General features: G+C 38.1%; 1 protein-coding gene across 4 annotated transcripts; it reads right to left on the bottom strand.

Annotated features, from left to right (window-relative positions):
• On the bottom strand, positions 1–24,059 carry acsbg2 (acyl-CoA synthetase bubblegum family member 2). Of its 4 annotated transcripts, none has more exons than XM_046050626.1 (15): positions 23,923–24,059; positions 14,238–14,364; positions 13,315–13,436; positions 11,563–11,834; positions 9,787–9,875; positions 8,291–8,411; positions 7,593–7,673; positions 7,360–7,509; positions 6,704–6,880; positions 5,388–5,569; positions 4,826–5,068; positions 4,488–4,705; positions 4,170–4,309; positions 2,774–3,020; positions 1–1,681 (listed from the first exon to the last, which is right to left on the bottom strand). In XM_046050626.1, exons 2-15 carry the CDS (start codon positions 14,339–14,341, stop codon positions 1,563–1,565), a joined length of 2,265 nt encoding a protein of 754 aa, XP_045906582.1. In that variant the 5' UTR covers positions 14,342–14,364; positions 23,923–24,059; the 3' UTR covers positions 1–1,562. The 4 variants fall into 4 exon arrangements, with proteins under 4 accessions (XP_045906582.1, XP_045906583.1, XP_045906581.1 ...); XM_046050627.1 differs by lacking the exon at positions 23,923–24,059 and adding an exon at positions 23,818–23,888; XM_046050625.1 differs by lacking the exon at positions 23,923–24,059 and adding an exon at positions 18,753–18,909.
• Between the last annotated feature and the right edge of the window lie 2,911 nt (positions 24,060–26,970).

Here is a 26,970-nt window from a genome sequence, read left to right as displayed (position 1 = left end):
TCAGCTTAATCAACTTTTATTCCATAACTGATCAAACATTCACATGCCTGCTTTGCTTTTCTCCTGCAGCGTCATGCACATTTCCATCTTTGAACCCTGGTATTGTTCACAGCAATAACACCTCTTTAAGGTCAGGTACATCCAGTTTTCTGTCTGCGGTCTTGTGAGTTTTTGCTGAACTGTTGGAGACCATCAAATAACAACCTCTTAGATATAAAAGCTTTCTGACAGGCTGTTAAACTCTTCCAAGTTCTAATTTTATATGTTGAGTGGACATTATTGGCTTAATGAAGTCTGTACGTATTCAAGACAGCAAGAAACTCACTCACTCTGACACACTGAATAACCTTCATTTCCTTATTTATCTTTATACCTTCACTTTGAACTGTCAGAGAGCTACAAATACCTATTATATGCTTTATATATATATATATATATACACACATACATACATACATACATACATATATACACACACACACACACACACACACACACACACACACACTCACGCACTTACTTCATATACAAGATCAGCTCTTTGGAGTGCAACAATCTCTTGCGTGAAACATCTTCAAGAGGCTGAAGACGTTACCGGATCAAAACCTCAAGCATCTGAATATTTGTGTGATGCTTAAAAGATGGCAGCACACCAATGAGTACAACTATAATGCAGTTCATGTATTTGCCATAAACCTACATACAATCTAACTTATACACTTTTTCCATGTTTGAGTGCAAACAAAATATGGAATGAAAATTTTAACTGAGCGAAAGAGAAGTAAAAGATGATGTAGGCAAAAATGTATTTACAATATTACACACACAATCAATGCACATCTACACACAGAAGGACTGTTGGGTAAACATTTCAACAGGACCAGGCAGGTGTGTAGGCTGCAAATCAGTCAGCAAACAGAACAAGTCTGACTTTACAGTTACAAAAAGCAATAGATATGGCTTCAATGACGTGTTTTTCCAGCACGAAAAACAATTTTTTTTTGTCATGAGAGTTTTCTTTTAAACACATGTACAAAATAATGATTACTTTCTTTGAAACCAGGCAGACGAAGACGAGAAAAAACACCAAATACATTTAAAAAGGCCAGTAAACATGAGATATGATTGCTGAAAGAAATTCATGTCAAGTCTTTCTAGAAATGCCTCCTTCATTTGAAGCTCATTTGGCCCTCATAAACTTTGGCAAACTGAAAATAAATAAACATGTTCAAAAGCACATTACTCCTTTTTTTAATACACCCTATAATGTATTTTTGATTCTGTCTCTTTATCTCGAGTAATGCAGTGCAATAAATAACTTACAGCTGCGGCTACTTCAGCTATCCAATATTACCGTTCATCCCTGTAAATAGTTGAATTTGTCTTCAAAATCATAAAGCTATTTTACAATGGCTTCTTATTTTGGCTTTTAATTTTTGTAAAACACCCACAAATGTAAACCAAGACAGATCATTCACAACTTAAGGCAAACATTTTTACAGGAGAAGAATGGCAACAGGGAGAGGTGAGTGTTAACTCAGACAGGAGGTAGAGGAGCAGCTCTATTTGGGAGGCAGCGGGTTGTCAGGGGTCGTTGGAGTTGCCAGTTCTTTATAAAAGTTCTCAATCTGCTCTTTGTACATCTTCATTACCACCGGCCGCTTCAGCTTCATGGTAGGGCCTGTGGACAAGTAGAGAATTCATATTAAAAAATCCTCTAGCCCCCACTGCTTTGACCTCAGAAGCTGTAGTTCGAAAGGTCTAAGCCCAGTTGCTTTGTTCTTTGGAAATCACCTAAACTCCACTAGAGGTCATTGTATCAGAGGTTTAACTTGAACCCGCTGCAGACTTGAGTGCAGAAGCAGTTAAAAGGAGTTGAGTTTAAAGGCAGATTCCTACAGCTGAAAATTCTGATTAATTTACAAAAGTTAAAATAGTCATAAAATTTTACCATGCTGTTATGAAGAAAGTTAGCATAACTAATTTAATTAATGTGTGTCACTGGCTCATTTTCAATCCAAAAGGAGGGTTACTGATCATCTGACAAACTGAAGAACTGACTTCATTGCAGCTATTTATTAATTTAAGCACCAGCAGGACATGTGGTCAGTTTGTCAGTAATGTTGGCAGCTGAAATGTTTACTGACCTCCAAAAAAAAAAAAAAAAACCCAATAAAAGCGCAGACCAGTTCCCACTGAAATTCAAATGTAAGCTCATACCACTTGATAAAGTAGTATTATTATAATAGCATAAGAAAACCATAGATAAAGGGATTAATTAGGGTAATCGCTAACCACTAGATTGGAAACCACTATCTACCACGATCTAAGAGATTACAAGATTATTATTGGGGTATAGAAGTTCAAACAGATTTGTGTTATTTTCTTTTTTTTTTTATAATGAAGTATAGTTTGTTTTTTGTTTTCAATGCTGCAAATTAGTTTTATCTATAGCAACAGAAATGTGAGAACAGTAAAAACTGTTATATTATAATTATAGGCCCATGCTGACTTATTTGAGTTGCTTGACAAAGAAAAAGTAACTCTTCACATATTAGAGGCTGAAATTTGTTAAAGCTTGGTGTTTTTGTTTGAAAAACAACATCAACTAGTCACAGACCTGCACCATGTGACACTGACATGATGCCCTGAAGTTGGCTCAGGAAGGATATTTCAAGTATTAGCCTGTCCTCCAAGTGAAATTACAACTGCACTCTTCTCTCTGAAAAGTCGACCCCCTAATCAGCGCACCCTGCGTTACCATCCCACTCACCCAGTTCTCCTCCTGGAAGGGAGAAATCCCGATCCAGAATGATCCACTTTTGAATGCGCTGAGCGTTGGAGGTTGCCTTCTCGTTGACTCCGTTGATTCCCTCCTGAATGGCGGCGTGGATTGCCCGGTCTCGGCCACCTGCGATCTCAGAGACCCGTGTGGCGTCGCTGCCCAGCTTCCGGCAGAGCTCCACAGCTTCTGGCGTCAGCTCGTCCTCTGGATCGCCCGACTCTGGGTTTACCTGGCACTGGAGGTACAAAAATATGATTTTTTTTTTATTGTATTGCCTAATATTTAAATTGTCTTGTGCATTAAAGCATTAAATTTAAAATTTGGGTCTGTCTATACTAGTGCTGTTTTCCCTTAAAGCCCACTAGATGGCAGCTTCTGAAAATAAATGTCTAAGAAGCCAGCACTGCCATTGCCAGCAGTTACAACAGATACATAGACTCTTTGAGATTAGGTAAAAAAAAAAAAAGGTATAAAGATAAGATGTTTACAAGGCTCAGAGCCTTTTACATCCCTTTATCTACAGCAGTACAATTTCCTAACTCACCACGGTATCCTGCTGTCCTACTTTAACCAAGAATACAACGGACAAACAGAACATTGCCTGCTATAAAGTTGACACCAGGGGCCACACATCAACGATATGTATGCACAAAAACGAGGAATAACTCCATTTTACACACATAACTGGTATTTATAAGACGAATGTGTGCGCTTGAGACCAGGCGTACAGTTTTGTAGAGGCAGCTGCGATATAAAGAGGACATGAAATAAGGTGAGACGTAACCTTGTAGTACAAAATTATTTAGGTTGTTTGCTAATTTATTTCTGTAGTCTACACAAATATTTATCAAAGGCACATTATAAATCATTTTGTTTACCTGTTAATCTTTAAATGTTATCCTCAATTGTGAAGCATTTTGTAAAGTCGGTTTCAATATGAGCTCTTTAAATCATCCTTCTGATGTTTAATAATGACTGATATCGCCATGATGATGATTTACAGGTGATGAATTAGTGTTATGAATTTTATAAATAGCCACACAGCAATGCGTAATGACAGCTGCTCTGGAGAATCTTGCCGGTGCAGCACAGTCTGTGAAATTGCACTTCTTGGCCGTTCTCACTGATGGTCTCTCTAGTGGTGGAGTATCAATATGCAAAGGGCTGATTAAGTGCATTTTGCGTCAATTTATGGTGAACTGTGTAAATTAGGCCTGTGCATGTGCATCTAGTTCACAATTATTTGAGAACTCTGCTGAAACAGAACCAGTCATCTCTGCCGCTTTAAAAAAATCTGATGAAAAGAATGAGCCAATACATATTCCTGTCCTTCTGCATACAGATTTATGCATCTGGCCTCCAGGTCTCACTTTCTAAGACTTACCTTAATGGTGAGCAGCATCGACAGAAACTTCCTCTTGTCTCCGATCAGCATGGCGTTACTAATCAGTGGAATGGCCTCCTTCACTGCATCCTCAATCGGAACAGGAGGGATGTTCTCTCCTCCTGCTGTGATGATCAGCTCTAAAATTGAACACCAAGACACACAGGTTAAGTAACAGACAGGTTTAATTGACAATGGATAAAGAAAATGTTTCGAAGGCTTACAGATTGAATTCCCAAACCGCACACAAGTCTCTACTAGATCCTGTACAGATTTACCTGTTTCAAAGTGTGTTCTCGCTCTACATGGAATAAATACCTTTAATTCGTCCAGTGATAAAGAGGAATCCATTCTCGTCATGTTTGCCCAGGTCACCTGAGTGCAGCCAGCCCTCTGCATCGAGTGCCTCCTCTGTCTTGTCGGGCATGTTGAGGTAACCCATGAAGACGTGACGGCCCCAGAAGCAGATCTCACCGTTTCCCTCCTCGTCCGGGTTGTGCAGCTTTGTCTTGCATCCTGGGATCTCTTTACCACAACTGCAGGACAAAACATCTTTCTAATTCTCCACCAGCACACATTTTTATGAATTGTCTCTGACTGGTCAATACCAGGAAATTGAGTGTCTAATCCCATTTGAAGTAAAAAGACAAACTTACCTGGTGAGTTTGAAGGCTTCAGGGCGGGAGATGGTGTGAGGTCCAGTGCACTCACTCATGCCGTACAGCTCGTACAGAGGAATGTCCAGGCTGAGGAAGAACTCCAGGGTGTCCTTGGTGATGGGTGCGGCACCTGTGTAGCACTTACTGCAGCGGTCCAGGCCTAGGGCCTTACGCACCTTTTTGAACACAAGCTTTTTGGCTATGTGATAGCTTAATGGTGGTCGGCCAGCTGCATCGCTTCTGAGGAGAGACAAAAAATGGAGAGAGTTTTGAGCCACGCAAGCAGCATAGCAATCAGCCTGTCTGTTGGTCCACCACTGTGGCTCACACTGACATGTCTCAACAACTATTGCATGGTTTGCCATGCCATTTGGTTATGCAAAAATCACTCAATCCACATTAATAATCCAACAATTACAGTGGACTTATGTAAGAGGGAAGCACTAACAGGGAAACAAATCACTTCAGTAAAAAGACAGAAACAAAGCATGGAAACAGGAACAAGGCATGATTTAACCATGTCTAAATAAAGCTGTAATTTTTTAGAATATGTACGTACGGATTCATCTTGGTCAGATTAGTCTGCAGACCGACATCTTTGGCCCAGGCAGCCACCTTCCTGCGCACAGTCGACGACTTTGCTCCGACAGCCCTCATCTTCTCCTGCATCTTCTCCCAGACACGTGGGACGCCCATGAAGGCTGTGGGACGCACCTCCTTCAAGGTGTTTACCAAAGAGCCCTGATAAAAAAGAAAGAAAAAAACTAAGCATACTTAGTCATCAAACAGTTATTTTCACACACCCCCACACTAAACAGATCCTCTACACTACAATTAAAAAATTTTCAACAAATAATTAGTATTGTTCTAAACTTTTTTAGCTCTGAAAGGCGATGGTTTGTTAAGGTGGTTAACTGTTCAAGAACATGTTTTTAAACTGATACGAGATTCTTATTCACCAGAGTTAATACAAAGTATTATTGTTCTAAAGACATGAATTCTCGGATGGCATCTTCAGTGTTGACTTTCTCTCCAAATTCAGTCTCTCTGTTCTCCAGAAGTACTCCCTGCTGGCCTTGTCCAATGATGAAGACCATTCAGTATATCCCTTAAACATTTACTAGAACTCTCGGTAATCTGCCACTCCTAACTAGATTACAGGCTTTACATGTGTTAATGAACGTGTAGTTGTGATGACTATGCTGAAATTAAAGAAGCCTTAAGCTCAGCACACAGACACCGCAGATAAAATCTTGCAATTCCCATGAAATGGCACTTTATGAAATGCACATGATTGGTGGAGGGTTCAAGGATCAGAGAAGTTTTGGTGATAGGCTCCTTCATCTGTGATGGATTGGCAACCTGTCCAGGGTGTACCCTGCCTTTTACCCGATGTCAGCTGGGATTGGCTCCAGCCCCCCGTGACCCTGTACGCAGGATAAGCGGTTGACGATGGATGGATGGAGGCTCCTTCATGACCATCTGCTGGACCAATCCTTTCTGAAATACCCTCTCTTGATCATAGAGCGGAACACTGGCTTACTATTTTTTAGAAGTATTCTATATTACTTTTTGCTATTTATTCCTGTAAACATTTTTTCTTTTGGTTATTGTAAACATTTCATTCAGTTTTTTCTAGTTTTCTACTAAACATGTTTTTAATGCTGTTTTTGTGAAGCAATTTGGAATTTGTGTCCGCATGGAAGGTGCTATACAAATTATTAGTGTGATTTATTATCTCAATATATCAAAGATTTACTACATTATGAATGTTGTTTAGCTAAATTTCATAACCATATCTTTGCTGTAAATGGGCCATATATTTGCGTGTGTTTGTGTACTATTCACCGCATATTAACAACTGCTGTTTCTCACCTTCAGTGCATCTGGCTGAGCGAAGTAGGTCGCCCCACCGACCTTCATTGTGACCCAGATGTCGACCATCTGTGCTGCGATGTGGCTGAGTGGCAGGTAGCTGACCACAATCTCCTGGTTCTGAGTGGCGTCTGTCAGTCGCACGTGGCGGCAGGTGGAGAGCGCCGTCCATGTTATCTGAGGGGCAGGAGAGAGGAACACAGTTAATATGATGTATCTTAATAGTTTTATGGACGAGAGGTCACATAGAGACACGTTCTTTACAAGACACAGAAACAACAGTGAATGTATATGACCATTTTTTATGTCTATAAGTGAACTTTGACAGAAAACAAGTTTTTAAATTGTTTCAGTCAGACAGCCAGGTGCCAAGTCAATGAGTCTATGGTTTAACATGCCTACAGCACATCATCTATCCATGTGGATTGTCTTGAACATACCGTACTAAAGGTAAAGTCATTTTAATTCCTTGAGGCATTTTGTTGATCCATACCTGCATACGTTGAAACCTGCCTAACAAGCAGTGCAATACTTTCAGCTGTCAGAGACATCTGCACTTTTCTCCCATCACATAACTGGGTTGAGTTTCTGCTGTCAGTCTCAGGAGTCAAACATGTGACACTCAAAAGGTTAAAAAACACGCTGATGTAACTTACATTGTCATGGCTGAGCATGACTCCTTTGGGCTGCCCTGTGGTTCCTGAGGTGTAGATGAGGGTGCAGCATTGGTTGGGCTTCTGGCTGGAGATGACTGCGTCGAGTGGTGCATCAGGCTCATCGCGTCCGAGCTCCATAAACTCCGCCCACTGCAGTGCACAAATTCACTTAGATGAATGTTTGATGAAATAAGTCTATTTTTTCATGTTTCATAAACTGATTGTTTGCTTACTGTGTACAGATTTGGTCTCTTCTCTTTTAGTGCATCTTTGTACTGGATAATGGCTTTCAGGTGTGGCAGCTTGTCTTCAACCTGTGAGCAAACAATACAATCCAATGAGAACATAACTGCAGGCGATGGTCTGCTTTCTACACTACTGGCTATAAATATGTATGAATTATTTCAAGACTTATACTGTATTGATCAAAGGCTTGCTACAACATCAGTCTAAATAATAGAATAAAGATTAAGGATGAAAAAAACTTTAGTTGTGTCCTAGATCTATACTGCACGCTAATTATAAGCAGGTTTTAATAGTCAGTGTGCAGACCAAAACCCCTCGACTTAAATAGAGAAGTTGCTCACAGCTGGAAAAAACAGCTCCGGGAAAAACACAAAAAAATAACTTATTTTTAGAAAAACATTTTGCTGTCTCTTTCAGTTTAACTGGCAGTGGCACAGGAAAGTATTGTCTCATTTCCTGGTAATAGAAAATGGTTAAGTTTGTAGATTGATTGTATTCTAACTGCAAAGGCAGTATAATATAAAATTTAGAATTTAGTATATACTGTAAACAATTAGTATTTAGTACGGACATGGGGCACATTTCCTACGTGATGTGTGGTATGTAAACTTTATTTGTATTCATTTCTTCAATTCATAGTTGTCCACAGTATTTATATGCACGGTGTCACTCATTCTGATCTCACCTGAAGGATCTTCTGTAGCTGTTTGTGGTTCTCCACCACAATGATATTGGCCCTGCAGTTTTCTGCTACATACTGGCATGCCTCAGGAGAGTTGGTGGTGTAGATGCCCACAGCAAACCCACTGCAACAGATCATTGACAAGCCAGACTTAGCGAATGTGAAAGAGAAACTGCAGATAGACAGATTCAGAAGAGACTCTGCCCTTATGCTATTCTGGAAGATCTTTTGCACGAAACCTGCTGCTCGAGATAATTTATTTAATCTACAGAACAATGAGACGTGATGTACCAAAAATCCATCCCCATCGTTCGTGCTCTCTACATTCATCTGTAAAGGTTTAATGTTTTGTTTTTTTTTTACAACAGATCTCTTGTGAAGTAATTTATACTGTTTTCATTAAACTTGATCAGGAGAAGACTTTAGGTGAAAAAGTACCTTTAGTTCTTCAGTGGGATTTCTTCTCTACATTTTTTTCCTGATGTTTTGTTTGTCCTACTCCTAGTAAAGACGGGACAATAAAAACTACCTGACGTACCAGTACTGTATCAGCTTTCCAGCAACATGATCCGCAGTAAACATGAGTCTACTACTAAGTTCATCAAACTAAACCTGTGATTTGACTGATCAGAACTGGTTTGACTAGTTGACGGTAGTTTCAATACACACTTATTGCAGCATCAGCACTGAGCAGGGAATTGGCGTGGGAGACAGGGGAATATACAAACACAATATCGGCATGTGTGTTATAGCTTCCAGAGAAGAGTATTAGGTACGACATGTACCGATGGGTATAACCAAATTAATTTGGTTTGGTTTGGTAAAATGTTATGTTGAAAATGTCAACATAATCTTTGTACGTTCTGGTACAATTATGTTCTCTAATCTTTTTGAAATATATTGGGAAAATTTTCCTTTTATACCTCAAGAACTTACTTAAATGAAACCATCTGAGAGATTTAGAGGGGAATTGTCTCCTAGTGGAACTGCTAACAACTTAGGCTGCTAAGGTGTTTTATATTGTATTTTATTTTGTAAGCTTATGTGCTTTAATGGGAAATCTTAATTTGAAAAGTAAGTAGTGACTACAGCTGTGAGATAAATGTAGTGGAGTATAAAGTACATTATTTCTCTCAGAAATGTAGTGGAGTAAAAGTATAAAATAGCATAAAATGGAAGTTCCTCAAAATTATATTTAGTTACAGTAGTTGAGTAAACTTAGCTGTGTTCCACCACTGCAATTAATCAGTTTCCTGTTAAGCAATGTTCTGTCATCTACAAATCAAGATGTCATTAAGATAAGAGACTACGTGCTAAACTGGAAGACACCTTAAGTTATGTTCTGGTGTACTTACATTTCAAGTCTTGGATTGCACCACTCAGGTATGTAAGACATGCCTACATATGCACATATACACATAGCTGGCAATGAAGCTGTGTGTGAGGCAACACTGAGCTCATCACTGAACTCACAAATTCAGAGGTGATAAGTAACCCACCCTGCCATAATGGCTCCAATGTCAGCAATGAACCACTCAGCGGAGTTGAAGCCCAGGATGCCGACGCCGTGGTAGCGTTGCAAGCCAAGCTGAAAAAACAAAACACACTTTTTAAATATAAACAAAACAACACAAAATAATCCTCGAAATAACATTGGGATATCCTGAACATCCATTTCCAGTGCATAATTTAGCTGGGACTTAGGTAGGTACAGTGTAATCTCTCTTCCCTCTAGGCCATGTTTATTTATTTATTTATTTCATTTAAAATATTTTGGGGGGCCTTTTTGACATGTGGTTTATGTGGTACATGTCTCATTCCTAAGCCTCTGTGATGCTCCCTCTGTAACTGTAAGTAAATAAGGTACTTACCTTAAATAAGGTAGGTACATTTGTTACACTAAATGTGCTTATTTTCATTTTTAAGATGAAACTTTAAACTGTCCTGAGTTCAATCCTTTCCTTATGAGATTCTTTCCCACATGCACTGAAATCTGTGCAAAACAAAGTTTGTCTTTATTCCTGAAAACATCTGAGAAACCATGGAAACTGATATAGCCAAATATACACAAGACTGTCATAATGGAAACTGATACCAAGTTCAACACTGCAGTCACTCATGGAGTCTTTCATAACCATGGTTGAAATATAAGAATAATATCGAAAGTTTGATTTCTGCAGAACCTGCAGACCTTTAACAAGGTCAAAAGTGTCGGCATGTGTGGGGGCACAGGGTCAGGGTGGTTTGTATGTATAAGCATACAGACACACGTGTAAGCATGTCTTTGTGTGTGTGTGTGTGTGTGTGTGTGTGTGTGTGTGTCCATCCGTCCGTCCATGACCCCCACTGAATTTCCATTTTGACTAACTGTGTTGGGTTTCACAATAAACAATAACCTGCCCTGTGCTGTATGAACAGCTGAGGCCTGTCCTGAGCTGCCTGCACTGACATTTCAGCCCGACTCCTTCGTGCTGTCGTCGTGTGCTGTCTAGACAGACTTGGCATAAAATTGAATGCACCGACACAAGACTTTAAAACAAAGACAACAGAAGTTGATTGTTTTACATAAAAAATGACATCTTAGACCTTTACATAATGAAGGAATATTGTTGCTCAGAGTGAATAAAAACGAAAGTGAAAAAGATAAAAAATACACTTTTTTTCCAGATACTTCTCACTTTTAAAGGTATTGTGTATTTGAGAAGTTTTACATACTCTGAAATAAAACTACAATGAGGAACTTCCCTAATAGTGCAACGCTATGTGACTTTCCAGCACTGAACCTGCAAATGTGTAACTGTTCTGGGTTTGGTTGGGTTTCCACTCCTGACAGTGACAAAAAATTGTGCAAAATGTCCATTATGATTTTCCTAGAGCCCAAGGTGACATATTCCAATGTCTTGTTTTCCCGACCAACCACCCAAAACCCAAATACATTCAATTAATAATGATATAACAGAGAAAATCCTGATCCTCCTATTGGAGAAGCAGGAGGCTTTGGGATGTTTACTTAAAATTGACCTGAGATTAATTTTCTGTCAATTAACTAATCCATTAATTGTTCCAGCCCTAGTCTGTTATTCACTTTATTCATGGGAAAGCTGAAAATATACACACAATGTACATGCACTAATATTTAAAAGCTATATGTTTTCCTCCCAAAGACCAATATCATAACAAAAGGAAGAATTTGAATACAACTGTAAAAACGATGCCTTGGTCCTTTCGTATAAAATGCTGTTTACACTGGATTACACAATAAATAAAAAGACTACCTTAAGGAAGCTCTTGGCAGCGGTGCGGCAGGTCTGGTAGTATTCTTTGTAATTTAGGCTCTTCTGCTGATCGCCCTCCTTCCAGCTCAGAGCTGTACAGTTGCCAAAGCGCTCCACAGCTGAGGTGAACATCTCGTTGACGGTCAAAGGGCTGTCAGCAGCCAGGCCAGAGTCGCCAATCCTCAGTTTCACCTCCGCATCACCCTGCGACGTCCACAGGCCGGGCTCTCCTGCTGCTGGCACCAACAGGGAGTTTGGGCGCTGGGCTTTCACTGTGAAAATAGACATAGATAGAAAAATAAGCAAGGGGTTGTCAAGAGATATCAACGACAGATCTCCTTTTCATGCAGAATCTCCATGAGAGTTGCAACACCCTGTATTTGTCGTATAAGAGCGGTGCCAATCACTGTCTGGTATGACACATAAAGCTACAAACAAACATAAGCCACTGAGCGTTTCTGATCTAAGCTCTTGGCAACAGTCACACAGGATGCACAGTGATTAAGCTGTTTCAGGCTGGCTGGATGCAGTTTTCTTTGAAACGGTAAAGTCAATTTTATCTCATACCAACCTTACAGGCTCACTTTCTCCCACAAAACACAAAATGTCTTGTGCCACCCTTGCACTTTTTTTACAAAAATTTTTTTTTCTAGGTTATTTTGATTGGATTTGTCATGTGAAGTGTCTTGAGTGCCTTGGAAAGCACTCAAAAAGAAATAATGTGTATTATCATTATTAAAAATAAAAGTAAGAGTTATATTAAATGGAATGCATTAGAATAGCATCTTAATTTGTCAGTGTTTGTTACCACATGTTTGATTTTTGTAGCTGTTCATCAATTCTCTCGGTTATGATAATATTGTAAGTAATTGCTGAGATGCCTCAAAACATGAGCAATCACATCATCATACAGGTTGCAAGCAAAGACCCATTTTGGCCAACCTTGTTTGAAAGAGAAAATTAAAGTAAACAGTAAAATAACAACCCCAGCTGTCCACGAAAACATCCATTACAGATTTAATTCCTGGTTCAACTTTTAACAGCCACACTGGCCACAGTTTCATGTGCAGGGAGAGATTACTGATAACATTTTCAGTGCACTACCCTTTGGTTTCGCCTTAAAATAAAGCAGTTTAGATAATAAGCTAGACACAGAGCAGATGAAGGGCAGGATGGTGAATCTTTTCTTATGGACTCTTATGGCCAGCAGACATCCATGTACAACATTTGAATGTACGGTGTTCAATTCAAGATGATTTTAGTGCATAATCCTATTAAACCAAACTAATAACCTATTTAACAGATTTACTACTGCACTGACTTCATGGTAATTATGAGGGTTTCCTGTGAGTAGTCCCTATTAATTTAAATTAACTCTTGAATTGTAAGAAAGCCTTATAATCAATGGAAGCTTTGCAACCAAATATCAAGGAATTGAATACGTGTATTTTGCCCTCAGTGACTGAGACAGGAAGGAATGTAAAAATGCAGACTGAAGGCAGGAAAAGGAAAGTTGTGTTGTTCTGCCAAAGAATGTGGGCACTTGTGTTTGGCCCACTTCCTCAGGAAAAAAGATTGGGAAAAAAAAAACATGTGCACTAATGCTGACACAGCTCCAGCTCAGAATATTGCCCTGTATATTGCTTATCATCATTTGAATCCGGCTGCACCACCCTCACGAATGTTAGAGTTCAGGGAGGGACGAAGAAAGAGTAAACACATTCAACCTGGAGGCTATTCTGCAGCCATCACCTGTTTGTGTGTTTGACGTCTGTTCAGCGGGGACCTCTGTGGCCTTGGTGCTGCTGTTGACTTCATCATGCGCACTGGTCTCCTCTTCTCTTTCCCCTGTGGACTCCTCCTCTGAAGACTCACTGAAGAAAAGCAAAGGAAAAACTTGGTCACTAACAAGAGGAGAGTGGATTCCCAAAGTGACTGTCGCATCCTTGTGAAAACCAGAGGCAGAAACAAGAGGCATACGTGGAAAACTGTTCATCATCCTCCTGAAAGTACATATTATGTCTTCATCTAAACTGTAGATCTCAAAATGCTCACAATAATAGCTTCAAATTAAAGTTTATGTTATTATTGCATTAAATTAAAGCATCATGGGCAAAACAAAAGAGAAATAAATCACTATGATTACACTGACAGGAATGTAATCCTACACACAATAAGACTACACAATTACTAACATTATGTGAACTACCACACTGGAGCTAGTACCTGGGTGGCATATTTGCATCAGGATTTGCATCCGGTAATTTCCCTATAATATTCAAATCTTAGTGAAAGACAATGATGCTATGCTTCTGCAAAAAACACTGTCAACTAGCTATCAAGTTAGCAATATTGCAATCCCAGACAACATCTGACTCTAGACCAGTGGTTCCCAACCTTTTGGCTCAATACACAGTGAGCAGTCCAAGCAAAAGGTGATTTATACATTCTGAAATTGTTTAATTTCATATTTTTTTTGAGGCTGCAAACATTAAAACCATTCAGTATTTTTCAAGTAAAAAGCCAAGATAAATGTCTTCATAAATATGTTTGTTCTTTTTTTCTAACTTATCAGCCATCTTGTGAGCCCTCTTTCATCTTCTAACGCAGGTTGGGATCCTAAGCTCTCAGGACAGTGACGTCAAGGTGTCTCGGATGTGTTTGTGCGGGCATACTTGAGCACAATGCCGTCAAGTGAGGCTGCGCTGTCCCCTGCACCACAGGATGACTCCAGGATGCTGCCTGTTCTGGAAGGCTCCATCACCACAGCTTCAGACATGGCGGTGGGCTCACACGCGGTCACTGAAAGAGACAAGTGATGGGGCTTGTTAGTTACTGTATATTTGACAAGCAAATCTCTAACAAGCAAGTAGTATTATGGCTGTTACAGATGGTGAAAAAGATAACTAGACATAAGCCACATGTGCACACACAAAGTAGTGTAAGTATAACCCAATACTGGCAGGTGCATCTGCAAAAAAGGCAACAGCATCATAAAAAAATCTCCTCATCAGCTGAACGAGAAGTTTAATATAAGACCTTTTGATCAAATCTCATCTGTCTTCTTTTTCTTGAAATATTTCATTGGTGATCATTTAGTTTAGCACTGCAACTAATGATCACATTCATTATTGATTAATCCATTGATTCTGTTCTCAATTAACCGATTGTTTTGTTTAGTCTATAAAATGTCAAGAAATTGTGGAAAAAAGGTTAGGGCTTCAAATGCCTTCTTCTGTCTAACAAACAGCCTAAAACCTAGAGACATTCAGTTACTTTGATCTAAAACAGAGAAAAATAGCAAATCCTCACCCATTGAGAAGCTACAATCAGATGATGGTTGAAATTTTTGCTTTAAAAATGCCTAAATGATTAATCGATAATTAAAATCATAAATTTTCTGTCAATCAACTTCTTGTTTCAGCTCTAATTAAGTACACTGGGTTACTTATGAGTGTTAATTTCTTTCACTTTATTGTTAATTTCTTTGTTGACTAACGGTAAACCCTCTTTGTAGCATGTATCCAAATCATCTAATTAATATATTTATTATATTCAGAGGATCATACATCTAGGAATTAAAATATTTATTTGCATCCTATTGACAAATATGTTACAGAAATCTGTAACGGAGATTTCTGTCAGTATTGTAAATAATATGTAGATATTGACGTAGTATTTCAGGGTGTGGGTGCCTTTTTCTTGATATGAAAACTAGACACAAACACTAACAGTAAAATTCAAGCCTGGTTTGAGAAGGCAGATACCTTATGACTTTAAAAGAAAAAATGGGTTGCTCCCCTGGTCTAATTGCAAGACAGTAACACTAACGTGTGACAGCCGGCAGCTTCTAGTACTCACAAGACTCACACTTGAGTGTTTTTGGCACCAAGTTGCATTACTTTTGCCAGCAGTTGTAGTTTGGGTTATGTCTACACATCCATTCCTGTTTTTGGATATTGTGCAGGTTTCACTGTATAATCTGTTTTTTAGACATTTCATTAAGTGACTATAAATATTGATGACATATGGTGACTGACCTCTGCTGAACAAATACAGAATGTCGACAGGAAACCTCTCAAAAACGACCACTATGTTCAGCTACGTCGTGCTTATTATCAACCTTTAGTGCTGACTTTCTGAGCTGCTAAACAAACATTGTCTTCGTCTACACCACGTCGCCTGTTCTGTTGACAATTTTTGGTTGTATGGCAACAGTGTGGGGAACATATGGAGCCGAGCTGGCAAAGTAGAAAGTCTTATTACAGATAACATTGTCTTGCTGCGAATAATGAATTGCCTTTTATTGCCGCGCTCGATCAACAAAACACCTTTTCAAAAACGGTTCCATTGCACCACCCTTTCAAAATCCAACGAAAACCTAGTAAATAAAACTAAAATCTGATTATGAGATATGACAGCATGAAAGACAGACAAAGCAAAGTGCGACGGACAATGAAAGCCTGATTTCCTTCTCCTCTATCAATCATCCTGCATCATTTACATGGTGCTACTTGGTGTGTAAAAGGTAATAATTTCCTTTTAAAAAAAGAGGTGGAGGGAGAATCCTTTTCCACCTTTGCCATTACCTCATCACAGGAAACACGTCAAATCCTCCTAAAAAAATTCACCACTCGGCCACCATCAATCCCACACCTCCATGATGCTCCCTCTCATTCAAGCTCTTTGGTAATTCACAGGTCTGAACTGCTGCTGGCCTGTTTGTTTAAGGGGGCTGAAAACACATACCAGCAGCTTCGTCTGCCTATTGTGAAAGCAGCCTATCATGACTCGCCTGTCAGGGACAATTAGTGGAAAGAAACAGGCTCCAGGGAGGTCAGGAGGCAGGAACAAAAATATTTTTCATCATACTTTAGAGTTTGACACATATCTGCCAACCACACCTTCCATGTATGTAACAACTTTCAGTGTATTTAAAATGGCAGGAACAAAACTGCCAGCAATCCTGAAATGCTGACCTCTGGGGAATCAGCAGCCATCAGTTCTTCAGTAAAGAAAATCAATCCTACTTAAGTCATGTGATGAATGGCCTAAACCGAGGCGAGTTCTTTACTGAGTCATACGGACGCCCGAAGGTCTCTCAAAAAGGAGACAGATGTCACCGGGTGATCTCCCCACTGCTCACGTGGACACATGCAAAGCTGCCATTTTATTTTGGCTCGTGCTTCCATTGCATCTGCAGATTCCTTAAGGACACAGCTGTAAGTGAATGTGGGTTTCCAGCAGTATTAAAGGGAGTTAGGTTGACTGGCAGATATTGAATACAACCCCGCTCTATTTCCTTTCTGTCATTGTTTTTGGTCTTCAAGCACAGTGGTCACCGGAAGGAACTGGGAAGGTGTTCAGTCACTTGTAGTGTAATACATCCTTAGACATCAGACTGGAAAACCACCTAAGGCTATTTCTTGCTTGCCCCCCTTTTTATATCCCCTTCTTCCTTTTCAACCATTTTGGTCCAACACATTTAGATCTCGATTAAAGGCTCCAGATGCATGCCTCTGATTTAGCTCTGGTGGGACAGTCCCCTACTTCTTGTCAGAAGCGACAAATACCTTACAGCATCAATCATTTCTCATCAAGTGTTACTGAGTTATTGGTCAATGTTTTGCCCAAAATAAATATCATGCCTTGTGTGGTAAACTATCATTTCAGATTCTGATATCACCCATAGGACATTTTTGTGGGCTTCCCCTTAACTTGAACTTCCCAGAAACGAAAAGCAAAACCAAGGTCTCTTGGGAAGTAAGGCCGCAACTAATGATTATTTTCAGTAGAGATTAACCTGCCGACTGATTAATGGTTTTGTCTATTAAATGTCAGAAAATAATGAATCCCAGAACCCAACTCTTCAAAGGTTTCCAAAACCCACAGATATTTCACTTAGAATATAAACCTGAGAAAAGCAGAACTTTAACATCGGAGAAGGGGGAACAAGCAAATGCCTCGTTAGAGATCATTTTCTGTCCCTCAAAAAAATCAGTTAACAGAGTAATCATTACAGCTCAGGAGCAGCTTTTTGAATGCTTTCTAGCATGCTTTTGTTCAGATTCCTTGTCATGTGCCAGCACAGCTAATGCCCAGGATGAATTATCTTATGGATTTTAACACTGTGCAAACTGACATCATTATTGCAATTGCGTTCATGCAATCAGGAGAGGATTATGAATGTGGAGCAGAGTCGTGCATTGCACCAACCGATTCATAAAGGGAAAATGCAACAGTTGGAACAGATAACAACTCTTAAGCCTTTTATCACTAATTATTGTCTTTCATAACCCCTCCCCCCCAACGTGAATACTTAAAACCAAACAAGGGACTCTCTCCAATACAATAGCCTACTACCATGCCTGCAAACTTCAGTTAGGTTAATCCCCTGTCAACACACAACAGACAAAACCCCACCCCTGCTTTCAATTTTGTCTGTCTGTTCTCAGGCACCATCTCTCCTTGTCCAAGATAACAGACATCTCCTCTTGACTGTCTGAACCTAATGTTGTCACTCAAAATACACCTGAGACAATTTGTTTTTCAATCAATACATCCTCTGAACCTCCGCATCCTCAGCCAGCTGCTGCCTCTGAACAGCACCCAGCAGAGCAGTTTTTACAACTGGGCGTAAACCTCTGCATCCTCACTATACAGTTACCACCTCAAGCTCAACAATTTTTTAAACTAATGTGGCCATTTAAAGAAAACGGGGCAAGGCTTTGCATGCCTTTAACATTTGTCATCATCTGGCAGATTCACACAGATCTGCTGGTTGGGTTACACCCTTTTGCAGAAGAGCAGCTATCCACATGCTGTGGACAGGGTGACTCAGCCATACATTTCAGCTCTCTTGAAATTTACAGATTAAAATACTGTGAATCACAGCTGTGCTCAAATCAGGCTAAAAGATTGGCTTCATTTAATTACATCTGTAGAATTAATGTCAGGGAATGGCAAAGCCAAATGATAACAAGGGATATCAGACTATAGCACCAAACCTGAGGATTTAACAGATCTTAATTCATATAAAATCCAAAGTATCATACATGAGACATGACTACAATGGAAGCTGTTTTCTCATCACCAACTGGTTTCTGATTTGTCTGAGTGAAAGCTGGAGTTTAAGGTAAAAGGATTACATCTCAGCTACATGAAATATAAATGTAAACTGTGGTACTCACGCTGCATTGCTGGAAACTAATTCTATCCCAGGTTTGTATTACAGATTTTCTCTGGAATCGTCCACTTTTCCTTTTCCCTTTCTGTAAATGCCACTGAACACACACACACACACAAAAATACACCAGCTGTCCACCCTTTCTACAACTTAAGCAGCATATCATTCATTTTCAAACACTAGTAACCGGCTTGGTTGGTCCCACCCCCTGAAAACCCCACCCAGAGAAGCCCGCCTGCTTCCTCCAGACAAACTCTCCTCCTCCCTGTGTCTCCCAAAGCAACCTGATTGGCTAAAACTGCTCACACCACAAAACCAATTTTCCATATAAGGCCACGCAAGCCAAATCAATAAGATGAGGGGGGGGGGGTAGCTCTGAGGACACACTCACTCTTGATGATGATGACAGATGATGCTATGAAACTCAAACCCATCCCCCTACAGAGATATGCTGCTATGCCGGCTGGGGTTACCGTCGGACAAACAGTATGCAAACGTGCCTGAGGCCAGATTACAAGTGCAGCTGTGCTGGCTTGGCTTTTTGTCTTTCCACTGACTGAAATCATTCTTATGCACACTGCAAAGCCGCCCACATCCTGTCACCTACATTATTAAAAAAATATTACACATTGATCTTCCTTCATCTGCTCATCTTCCATCATTTTAAGCCATTGAAACCCCAAGGCTGCAAATAATGATTATATTCATTATCGAATCATCTGCAAATTATTTTCTCAATTAATCAACCAATCGTTTTCTCTATTAAATGTTAACAAATTGTGAATGTCCATCTCAGTCTCCCAACTGTCGAAAACACAAATTATACTCAGTTCACAATAATATAAAACAGAGAAAAGCAGCAGATCCTCATATTGGAGAAGCCGGAAAAGCAAACATTTGACATTTTTTCTGAAAAAATAACTGAAAGGGTTAACAAAATAATTGCAGATTAATTTTGTCTGTCGACCAATTGGTTAACCAACTAGTTGTTAACTCAACCTTCCATATCATGCCACTACAACTGTTTCAAAATAAAAACTTTGCTGACTGCATTGCAGTGCAAGTGGTCAGTGAAATTAGTCCGATTTTTATTTAACAGTGTAACATTGTTTGCAAACACAACTTTAGCCCTGAAAATCAAAGCTGTCAGCCCAGTTACCCAGCTTAACAAGTCAATCCTGTACTTCTAGTTCCTTAGAGCCAGGACGGGCTCCAGAAAGCAAGTTAAACAAACTCTGAGTCCAGCTAGTCTAACCCTGAACTCGGAGCTGATGAACCCTGAGATCGAAAACCCTGTTTTCCAGAACAGCTGATCAGATTCAGTTCAGTTAACTCTTTGTATGTTCACTCTGAGTTAAGCTTGTTCATGGTGAATGAAAAAAGCCATCATCAATGGAGCTCTAATACTATGATTCACCATGGAAAACCAGAGTCTCCATTTTAATCAAGTGGATGAAGATATATTAATGCATGTATATCCAGTTTTATCTTTAAAGAAAGTCTACTTAGAGTTGGAAAAAGTGTCAATAAGTTAGCACAAGAAGTTTTTTCAGTGTTGTGTGCTTATTCATCATTTACCAGACAGGCTGGGCTGTACATTTCCTTAGTGGATGATAAAGGTGTGGAATCTGATGTGTATTAGGCTGTAGCCCACATTACATTTTAAATTGATTTCTTCAGCTTTAATCTGATGGGGATAAAACACCACGGCTTGATAAGCTCACAATCTGACCTGATAATAAAGTGTTTTGCACTTGATAAGGTGTTGAGGTTAAAATACTAAAAATTTTAAATTAAGATATCTATTTGGATCTTTGCTCAACAGCGTTCAATGGCTTTATTTCAGCCTCAGCAAATTTAGGCAAAGTCACTGAAATGCTGTTAAAACATGGTCAGAGTATGCAGCTTATTTAAAAAAAAAAAAAAAAAAACTAACTTTCTGACTACATTCTGCAGCTGTACCACAATCCTGCTCAATCAGAAATATTAACATATAATATCCAATTCTACCGGAATTATGTTCAATTAGTGAACCACTCACATCACAAGTGAAAGAGATAATTATACATTAATCATATGTGTCTTAAGGTTCATACTGATTTTTACAGTTTCTAAAATCTTTGTTGATAAAAAGAAAGACATGGAGAGGTTTTATTCTGAGCTGAGGGTGATTTAAATGGGAGGGCAAAAACCACTGTTCAAAGAAATGACTGACAGTGTATAAAAGCAGTAGCTTGACATAGCAACAAACTGGGTTTTTATTTTGACACACAGTAAACCTCTGCTAACTGACTGAATCAACAAGTCAATGAAACAGTGTGTATGACTCTGAAAACCTGCCGGCGAGCAGTTTAGGTTCACAGAGTAATCATGGTAACTGACCCAGAGTTTCAGTTACCTCTCTTTCTGGAACGGAAAACCCAGAGTTTCCCTCATCTCAGGGTTAACTAACCAGTTTTTACTAAACCTGCTTACTGGAATACTCAATATACACGGTACTAAAACAAAGACAGTGCCTCTAGAAAGGAACCAACTCAGGAAAAGTAAACATAACTGGTCTATAAACACTGTAGCCTACTTTTGATAGGCCTCCAACTATGAAAATAAAGGAGTAAACGTGCCTGCCTCTGTGAAGGAAGTAGGTAGGGTTTTATAATGTGGGTAACAAAAAACTAGAGTAAGGTACCACTGATTCACACAGAATCAGCACCAGAGGTTAAAAAAAATATGATACGAGATACGAAAGGAATTTCCTTTACACAGTTTCCCCTAAAATCCCCGCCTCCACTGTTCAATAGGTCAAGTAGTTCAAATAGAGGAAGCAGAAAACACACATATTTCCTGCTCGAACTGATTAAAATATAAGGTGTAAAAAATTGCTGACATTTAAAACACGAGAGCTGCCTTTCTAGATTTAACCTCACAATAACATACGTGATTTTTTTAAACCTGTATTTTTAGTAAGATAGCTCACTTAAAACATCTGAAAAACATCCATTGACATAGACTTCGAAATGGAAACGTGTTTATGTTTACGCACATGACATGCTGTTTGACATCTTTTGTAACATCAGATCTGAAAATATCTCACGCGTGTAGAAGCTCACATGACTTCACAAAATGTGTGCCATCACTACTCTATGGACAGATCAGTCTCAGCCAATTGCCATGAGAGACGAAAAAGCAGAGCCACCACCCCACAGCATCACATGACAGCCAGAGGACGGCTGATCCGGTTTACCCATGCGCAAATGCTGAAATGCTGCAGGATGTGCTGATGCACCCTGCACTCAGAGGTTATTGTCGGTCACTGACATCCTGTCTCATCCCACACTCTACTTGGGCAGTACGTAAAATGGCCAGTGGTTGAAAGTACATTTACTCAAGTACTGTACTTAAATACAATTTTGAGGTACTGCTTTACTTGAGTATTTCCTTTTTCTGCAACTTTATACTTTTTACTTGATTACATTTATTTGATAACTTAGTTACTAGTTACTTTCCAGATTCAAATTAATAATACAAAATATAATCAACAAATAAATTATGATGTTATTATATCAATTATCAGCTGCAATATTAAAATTATGTACACATACATCAATAATCATAATCCAATAATATATTGCCTATGTTGCTATATCTGCCCTCTTATTTCTTTCTTAGTACTTCTTCGACCATTGGAACTGACTTATTTCATTTGATATCGAGCTTCAATGATAAAATATTTAACATTTATACAATTTATCACTAATTAGACATTATATTAATCTATAAAATTAGTTTTTCGAGCTAATGGAGAGACTTATTGTCTCATGTAAGATTAATCTGTCGTGGTGTTGTGTGTTCATATTACGCTTCCAAATATGTTTGTGATTTTACTAGAAAAATACCACAGTTTTAATAATTATCAGGCCTATATCACCTAGCACAAAAGTAAATTGATGGAGAAAATATGTGTGATTTGCAGTGGTGGAAGAAGTATTCAGATCTTTAACTTAAGTAAAAACTATCAATACCCCTGTAAAAATAGTCCAAAGTCAAATTACTTGTTATTCAAAGTACTTTTATTTTAAATTATTGGATATGTAATTAATACCATAGCCTATTATGTGCATGTTAATTTTGTAATCGTTGTGCATTTTAGGCATGGTATAAACCGTTTGGTAGTTTAATCCATAAGAATACAGCATATTTCATAATAGATATTAATGTGTAAAGTAACTAATACTAGCTGTTAAATAAATGTAGCGGAGCAAAAAGTACTTTATTTCCAAGTACAAAATTAAATGTAAAATACAAGTACCACCACCTAGGGATAAAATAATTTATAAATAACAAAATAATGTATATATTTAAAACAATTGTCCTGAGAGGCACAGTTGTGTATATCCCTTCATACAGGAGACAAGCTTAACACTCCATGGACAGTAAAATTTCAAAGGATTATTTTCGTAGCATCCACAAACTACAGCTCCCAGAAGGCTTTGAATGGATTACAATGGCTAAGACTCATGGGATATGTTGTTATTTAATGCTTACAAAAATAATATTTTGGGGTAAAATGAGAACAATATTACAAACCAACTTAACGTAGAATATGGGCAGAAAACCTCAATAATATGTTTGTTATTTTAAGATTTAAAGAGAAAACTTTGGAGAGAAAACCAAGTGAGTGACAGAGGCTAGTGGAGCAGATGCTAGCTAGCTAGCTAGCCAGCCTAGGGGCGGGATTTCAACTCAGTAGATCTGAAGTTGGCGCTGCCTCTGCGGCTTTACTATTGGCTACGTCTCGGCAAGGTTTCGGGTAAAGACCTAACGATAAATATACATTAGCAGTTGAAATACTGAGCTTTAAACTCCTGTGAGGTGATTTGTCACTTTTTATTTATATTAAACGGCTTCGCGGCGTTGTTTAACTTTACTTTAGCTGAGTGTTAACAAGACTACTAAGTAAACGTTAACTTAATTAGCTTAACTTAACTCCATTCATCGTCAACCGTTTATCCTGCGTACAGTGTAGCGGGGAGCTTAACTCTAATTGTCATAATTTATAAACGATAACTTACCTCAGTAGATAAACTCAGTAAGTTAATGTGTGGCTTGATGCTCGACTTGTGCCAAAGATTAACACAAACCAACCCCGGTAACGTTGCAAAGGTGGCATTACTTACCTCTAGAAGAAGCTCTTTGTTTTGATGAGTGTCTACCTAGTTGATGAGGAACTTGTGAGCACTCCTGTCACTATCAAGGGGTCACAAACATTCCTCTTGAGCTGTGCTGAATTGCTGCTCTGTGTCACCTGTTTTACAGCTTTTACACAGCACTCTCACCTGACATTCACCCTGCATCACAATGACTATACTATCTTTTGGAAAAATAAAGCGCATATACTCTGTAAACACTGCATAGCTCTTTTCATTTTAAGTTTCTGTTGTATTCGTTATGCTTGACTTTTGCAATACATGTTGTGTTTCGTTTGTTCTCTTATTTTGTATATTGTTATCCACCGAAATACCAAATTCCTTGTATGTAAAACCTACTTGGCAATAAACATGATCCTGACAAACATAATTTCTTCAAACCTAGGCCATGAACAAACATACATTGTGTTCTCATTATGCATACATTCAGTTTCTTCTGAGAAATACTGAATCTTTAATTTATTTGTTGTAGCCTAAAAGCTGTCAAATTTAAATAGGCTATATCAAGTTTAAAATACTGGAATTAGCTTATAAAATACCCATCATGTGTACACAGGATGTAACTCTGCCAAGGTTTCTAAAGCTCCCAATGAAAAGATTTTACAACCTTATTAGGCTCTTTCTTTCTTTGGTGTTATTTGAATCTTTTATCAACCTCATTCTCCAGCCCCAAAATGCATGAAAAATAATGATTGGCATATGTGAATGTGCTTTATTTTGATTTTCTACATTGCTTAAAATTACAAAAACACATGCCACTGGGCCAATGTCTAACCCAAAGTAATGTATAAGGTGAAGCTCCAACAATTTGCTCTTGATGAAATCCTAATATTTTATGTAAGCTGACTAATGCTGAGTCCATTTTCCATTGACAAATCAATAACAAAGATCAAAGGGTAGCACATTCACTATAATTTTTTTTGCCGTTTATCAACAGTATCTCAGTTAATCATTTGACTTTCATTTATCAAGAGGACCTGATAAAATAATATTTTCATCTGACAAAACTGGGAACATCTTGTCACAATATAAGCATATACTGCCACCATGTGATGAAGACCTGAAATGCAGGGTCGGTTGCACTCTTTTGCAAGAAGAACAGGATATAGAAAAATAATATTTTGTTTTTGACTTTTTTATTGAAAACCATCATAAATACAGTAACATAGATGGATCAAGAAGAAGATAAATTTACTAAAAACCCTAGTAAATGAAAGAATAATGCAGGGAGTAGAAATAATCAATAATAATAATAAGCAGAAATGAGTTAAGATGTATAGTACATTCAAGTGATTTCTCTCAATAATCTTATTTTTTTTTAATGTATATTATGGTCCTTTTGCTTTCCTTAATTGGAGCTTAATTTAAGTGTTGGAATGTAACTGCATGGCATCAAGAAACTGAATGAATTATAATCAGTTTAATTAAGATAACTTGTATTTTTAACTAAAGAAATGGCATCTTCACATAACTGAAGTCAGTTTGATAGTTGTGATAAAGTAATTCCTTTAAAGCATTTATTGAACTTATGTCAGTCCAAAAGTAGACACACTGTGTGTACATCCTGCATGCTGAATATACTGTATAACATTTAACATGGATTCATGGGCTACTGTACACAACCAACCACTCCATGTATATAACGTAATGTAGTACATTACCCATTCAATATGTGTGCCTTTGTACTATTTGAATTTGTTTACAATACAGAACACTTGATATAGACATTGTATGTATTGTTACTTTTTATATATATTTATATATACACTTATTTCCTATTTGTATGTAAATAATAGTTGTTTATTGATTTTGTTTTACATATGTTTATTCAGCTTTGTGTCCTTGTTTTAAGTTGTACGTCTATTTCTTTCGTCCTGTAACTATATTATGATATATATTGTGTTATATTTTCTAGGACAGGACCTCCACTCATATATTTTAGCATTAAATATGTCTGAAAAATAGTGTTAAAATATCTCCTAAACTTGTTCTCTTGAACACAATATTCTAAATTTTCAGTGATTTTCATGATCAGTGTATCATCACACCTGTAATCTATGCATGTCTTTTTCAATCTTTTAAATCTTATTCATAAACATGTATATACAGCAGGCAAACATCATCTTCTGTATATATTGAGTCAACAAATACAAGTCAGACATAGGCCAGGGAGCTCAAGGGGTTATCTAAAAGAAAATATAACCAAAATAAAAGCAAAAAAGAATTAAATAAATATTTTGTAAAGCTTACGGAGGTCATATGATTTAACAGCCTTTTGGTTTGTACACTTAGATATGGAAAAATATTTTGCTTAATATTAGCAGCCAGCTCCAGAAAGCTTGGCTTTTTTTTTCTTTTTTTTCTTTCTTTTTTTTTTTTTTTTTTTAGAAAATTTGACTTATGGTTGAATTTGGTTAGAATAATGAGTAAATTTATTACATAATATTCTGAACATTCATTTTTTGTCATTTTCAGTGAATCCAAACAATACATTTTCCCAACGTAATGCAAATTGATAGTAAATATGGACAGCAACAAAATGTAACAATCTGCTCCAAAGTTTCTTTGTATGGCGCCAAGACCAAAATAAATGTACCAGCGTTTCTCTATGTCCTTATGTCCCCACCACTTTTCAACACAAAAGGGCCAGCCATAATTCAGAGTCAAAATACAAGGTACATGGTAGATTTATTTCTCACATTACAACAGGTTGTAAAGTAAAATTGAGTTTGTAACTCCCTTCTGCTATGTAGCAGACAATATATAGTAATATTAAAGCAATTATAAAAATGGTAAACATAAATAAACTATATTCAGTGGAGCAGTGCTAAGGATGAATTTAAATTTGAGTTTAAAGTTTAAGTAAATAGTTTGGGGGGTAAAACCTGCTCTGCAGTCTAGTGGTGCCGGCAGAAACTCCTATATCTCCCAGAAGGCAGCAGGGTGAACAGGCTGTGGCTGGGGTGGGTACTGCCTTAAATATCCTTTGGGCTCCATAGGCACCTCACATCACCATTG

The sequence above is a fragment of the Micropterus dolomieu genome, linkage group LG05 (genome assembly GCF_021292245.1).
Source record: "Micropterus dolomieu isolate WLL.071019.BEF.003 ecotype Adirondacks linkage group LG05, ASM2129224v1, whole genome shotgun sequence".
In the NCBI taxonomy this organism is placed as follows: domain Eukaryota; kingdom Metazoa; phylum Chordata; class Actinopteri; order Centrarchiformes; family Centrarchidae; genus Micropterus; species Micropterus dolomieu.
Note: the sequence above shows the minus strand (reverse complement) of the source record. Positions and strands in the feature narration are given on the sequence as shown.

Bases quoted from the DNA above. Each gene is read 5' to 3' on its own strand.
- acsbg2 (XM_046050625.1), bottom strand. The intron at 8,412-9,786 runs GTGGGTTACTTA...GATCTGTTGCAG, and splicing joins ATTGGAGCCATTATGGCAGG to TGGGTTTGCTGTGGGCATCT. The intron at 7,510-7,592 runs GTAAGCAAACAA...TGTGCACTGCAG, and splicing joins AGAGACCAAATCTGTACACA to TGGGCGGAGTTTATGGAGCT.